Here is a 4,583-nt window from a genome sequence, read left to right as displayed (position 1 = left end):
GTGAGTCCTATATGTGTCTCAGGTGAGTCCTACATGTGTCTCAGGTGTGTCTCAGGTGAGTCCTACATGTGTCTCAGGTGAGTCAGGTGCTCAGCAGAGGGACATGCGTTTGCGGTGCTGTTCCACCAGCGGCACCAGGCAGCGCGGTGATCCGGCCTGCAGGAGGAACGGATGCTCCAGCAGGTCTGAAGCCACCGAGCGCTGCTGCGTGTCCCGAGTCAGCATTCTACCCAGGAAGTCCTTCAGCACCGGAGACACCTGAGACACAGGAAGTGATGTCATCAACCACCGGCTCACTGGTTAGCCACTTAGCATTTGTGAGCCAATGTTCACTAATTGTTGTACAGAGTCCATGTACTTTAGAACACAGTCTGAGTAAATTTGTTTACAGTCTGAGTACTTCAGTGTACAGTCTGAGTACTTAGTACACAGTCCATGTACTTTAGTACTCAGTCTGTGTACTTTAGTAAACAGTCTGAGTACATTTGTTTACAGTCTGAGTACTTTAGTGTACAGTACATGTACTTTAGTACTCAGTCTGTGTACTTGAGTTTACAGTCTGAGTACATTTGTTCACAGTCTGAGTACTTTAGTACACAGTCCATGTACTTTAGTACTCAGTCCAAGTACTTTAGTAAACAGTTCAAGTCCTTTAGTACCCAATCCATGTACTTTAGTACTCAGTCTGTGTACTTGAGTTTACAATCTGAGTACTTTAGTAAACAGTCCGTGTACTTTAATACACAGTTCATGTACTTGTACTTTACTACTCTCTGAATCCTTCTTCCACTGCTGTTTCTGACCCAATGTTCACTAATTGTTAACGATGTTAAAGTTAAGGTGGTCCTCACAATGCACGTTGTGTTCTTGTGTCCTCCCTTTGTATTGAAGATGTGTGTGTGTGTGTCTGACCCTGTGGACATTCTTCACGCTCGGTGCCGCCTCGTCTCTCAGCTTCTTCATGGCGTTGATCGGTGTGTCGCTGAAATACGGCGGCTCTCCGTCCAACATCTCCACCACCATGATGCCCAGAGACCAGATGTCCACCTGAGCGGAACAGGAAGCTGTCAGAGTTCACCTGCACACACACAGGTGTTTCAGACCAGGTGCTCTACAGGTGGACGTCTACCTCGGTCCCGTACGGGGTCTTAGAGATCACTTCAGGAGCCATCCAGTACGGGGTCCCCACCAGAGACTTCCTCCTCGGGACCTCTTTACTGATCTGAGCACAGAAACCAAAGTCTGATAGTTTGATCTGTGGAAGAGGAAGAGGAAGAGGAAGAAGAGGAAGAATCTGAATCTGAATAATCAGGTGTTTGTTGCATTTGTTGTTCTTGTCGTTGATCACTTTCAGCTAGTTTTTGAGTCTCTTTCTGGACTAATCTGTGAGTTGTATTGTGGCGTTCATGTTAAGCTACATGCTAAGCTACATGCTATTTATATATTTATACATATATATAAACGTGTGTGTGTGTGTGTGTGTAAGTGTGTGTGTGTGTGTGTTACCCTCCCGTCCACACTCAGCAGGATAGAATCACTCTTGATGTCTCTGTGAACGACTCCTTGAGAGTGAAGATAAGTTAAAGCCTGAAGGACGCTTTCACACACGGTGGCTGTTTGTTCCTCGTTCAACCTGAGAGAGCAGAGAGTACTTTAGTACACAGTCTGAGTACTTTATACACAGTCTGAGTGCTTTATACACAGAGTACTTTATACACAGTCAGAGTACTTTATACACAGTCTGAGTACTTTATATACAGTCAGAGTACTTTATAACACAGTCAGAGTACTTTAGTACACAGTCAGAGTACGTTAGTGTACTTTAGTACACCGTCTGTGTACTTGTACACCATGTCTCTGACTTCCTGCTCACCTGGTTTCACTGACAATGTGAGTGAGAGCGCCGCCCTGCAGGTACTCCATGATTACCCAGAGTTCCTCCTCCACCAGAGCGCTGCTGAACATCTCCACCACGTTCTGGTGCCGGTAGTCCCTCATGATCACCACCTGAGACGCACGGGACAGGTGAGGCTGCTGATGATGTATACTTTACATTACGTAGCATAACGTCTGGTACGTTATGCTACGTTACTTCGCGTCGCGTTACTTCGCGTCGCGTTACTTCGCGTCGCGTTACTTCGCGTCGCGTTACTTCGCGTCGTGTTACTTCGTGTCGCGTTACTTTACCTCGTTGAAGAGCAGCTCTCTCCGTTGTTACTTTACGTGACTTGACTTGACTTGACTTTATTTAACGTTACATTACGTTACTCTCCATTACTTTACGTTACTTTATGTTACGTTACTTTACTTTACTCTACCTCGTTGAAGAGCAGCTCTCTCCGTTGCTGCTTCCTCAGGTCCATCATCTTCACGGCCACCTGTCTCCCGCTGTGTTTCTCTCTAGCGATGCAGACCACACCTGTGGAACCCTCGCCGATCTTCACAAAGTTCTCCAGAGTCTTCCTCGGGTCCCCCGGGTCGACCACCATCTGCAGCGCCGCCTTGAACTGCTCGTGAGTCACCTTCACACCTGCGTCAGGTGACGTCTGCTGGGGGGAGGGGTGGGGGGAGGGGCGGAGCTGGCTGAGGGGGGTTTGTGTTTTTGGAGGAAGTCCGATGCTGAAGCTGGAGGAGGGGCGGAGCGAGCGCTGAGGTCGACCTGTGATGAGGGGGCTGCTGGTGCTGTTGGGGGGGGGCAGCAGGAGCGGGGATGGGGGGGAGGTGAGCTGGGGGAGAAGAACACCTTTAGGCTAGCAGTTTACCTCTGTTTACAGTCTTTATGCTAAGCTAAGCTAACCAGCTGTTTGTAGCTTAGTGGAACAATCTCAGAAAAATATATTTATAATATTTAAATGTGCACTAAGAAGTGATTTTCAAAGAAAACTTAACATAAAATATATTATATATATTATAATATTCTGGGTCTAATACATCAGCAGAAATAGGGAAGATAAACGCAGTAATACATAATCTTTTTAATATTTTATATATTTTATTTTGTTGTGTTTTATTGTATTTTATGTAACTTTACGTAACTTTACGTTACTAACCAGCTGTTTGTAGCTTGATGGAACAATAGAATCTCAGAAAACTTTATTTATAATATTTAAACGTGCATAAAGACGAGGACGGATGTGTTACCTTGAGGTCATAGGAGGAGTGAGGCCTTCTGGGAGTTTCTCTGGAGGACAGTAGGTCCGGCAGGTGACTGAGCAGCGGTCTCGGTCTCAGGTGAGCTCTGCTGGTCTCCACAGTTTGCAGGTGGTTGTAACAGGAAGCCGGTCCCTGCCTTAGCCCCGCCCCCTCACTACGGGCGTACTGTCCACCCGTTGATCCCCCCGCACCGCTCCTCTGAGGCATCGCACCTGTCGAACCCGTCACAGGTGTGGGGGGTGTAGGGGGCGTGGCCTCGGACAGAGCCCCCAGCTCACAGGTGGACTTGGGTCTCTGCAGAGCTCCGTTCAGTTTTGGGCTGCCTCCCTCGCTGCGCACCTGTCGGATCCGGTCCTGCCAGTAGGTGGAGCTCCGCCCGCCCGTCTTCCCGTCATCGTGACCATCGAGCCGCTCGTACTGGTACGACTCCTCGTCCACCAGTTCTCCCAGTTCTCCCAGTCGGCCCAGAGACCGGGCACGTTTACGTGCCGACGGGCTGCTGCGGCGCAGAGAGTTTGAACCGGTGATGGACAGCCGGCTCATCTCAGAGATCACCTGCGAGATGTAGTCACCATGACCGATGAAACTCCCACGGACGATCGTCTGCAGACAGACACAAATATTATGTTGTTATATATTCTATGGATTCAACGATCAATACAGGAAGAGCTCCATGTGTTAAAGCTGCATTCTCTCTAGTGTCCACCAGGGGGCGACTCCTCTGGTTGTATAGAAGTCTATGAGAAAATGACTCTACTTCTCTCTTGATTTATTACCTCAGTAATACATTTCTGTTTCAGGACTACTTCATCATGACCTTTGACCCTCTCCCTAATATATCTGCTGTGCAAAGGATTGTGGGTCAGAACAGCAGAAAGAGAGTGGGTGTAGTAGAACATCCTGGTACTTCTGGAACACGGTGTTTGACATGTTTATGTTTACACAGTCTGTAGAGAGTCTGTTAAACAGGGGGTCAGAACCTTCCCTCTACTTTGTGATGTCGTAATGTTTTCAGCAGCAGATGGAGACAAAGAGTTTAACATCTAAATCCAGACTCTGATTCACAACCAATAGGAAAGCTGCCTTGTTGACCTCTGATCAGGTCACGCTCTACGGTCCAATCAAGAGGAAGCTCTCCTCTCCCCGACAAAATAAAAGCAGCAGCCGAGAGACAGAAGAATGCAGCTCTGTGAGGTAATTACTGCACTAACTACCTTTAATGACTTCTATTGTTATCTTGGTGACCCAGAAACAGAAGCTCTGTGCTGAGTTCAGGAACCACTGAGATAAATCGTAAACATGAATACAATCATCTTTGAACCATGTGAGAGGTTTAAATTAGATAAATAAACATAAATCATTTTACAGTGTAAAAATCAAATAGCTCTGTCATGGAGACGACAATGATGACGTTAAATATTATATTATAG

The 4,583-nt window shown here is 47.1% G+C and overlaps 1 protein-coding gene across 1 annotated transcript; it reads right to left on the bottom strand.

Moving 5' to 3' along the window:
* Positions 1 to 6: 6 nt before the first annotated feature.
* On the bottom strand, positions 7 to 3,756 carry LOC116379261 (serine/threonine-protein kinase PAK 6-like; the record flags this gene model as incomplete). Its single annotated transcript, XM_031841202.1, has 7 exons — positions 7 to 258; positions 913 to 1,047; positions 1,130 to 1,255; positions 1,507 to 1,633; positions 1,874 to 2,007; positions 2,319 to 2,726; positions 3,142 to 3,756. Coding segments are annotated over 7 exons (1,713 nt in total), but the record flags the coding sequence as incomplete, so codon positions are not given.
* Between the last annotated feature and the right edge of the window lie 827 nt (positions 3,757 to 4,583).

This window comes from Anarrhichthys ocellatus, unplaced genomic scaffold (genome assembly GCF_004355925.1).
Source record: "Anarrhichthys ocellatus isolate YVR2014 unplaced genomic scaffold, GSC_Weel_1.0 scaffold4001, whole genome shotgun sequence".
In the NCBI taxonomy this organism is placed as follows: domain Eukaryota; kingdom Metazoa; phylum Chordata; class Actinopteri; order Perciformes; family Anarhichadidae; genus Anarrhichthys; species Anarrhichthys ocellatus.
Note: the sequence above shows the minus strand (reverse complement) of the source record. Positions and strands in the feature narration are given on the sequence as shown.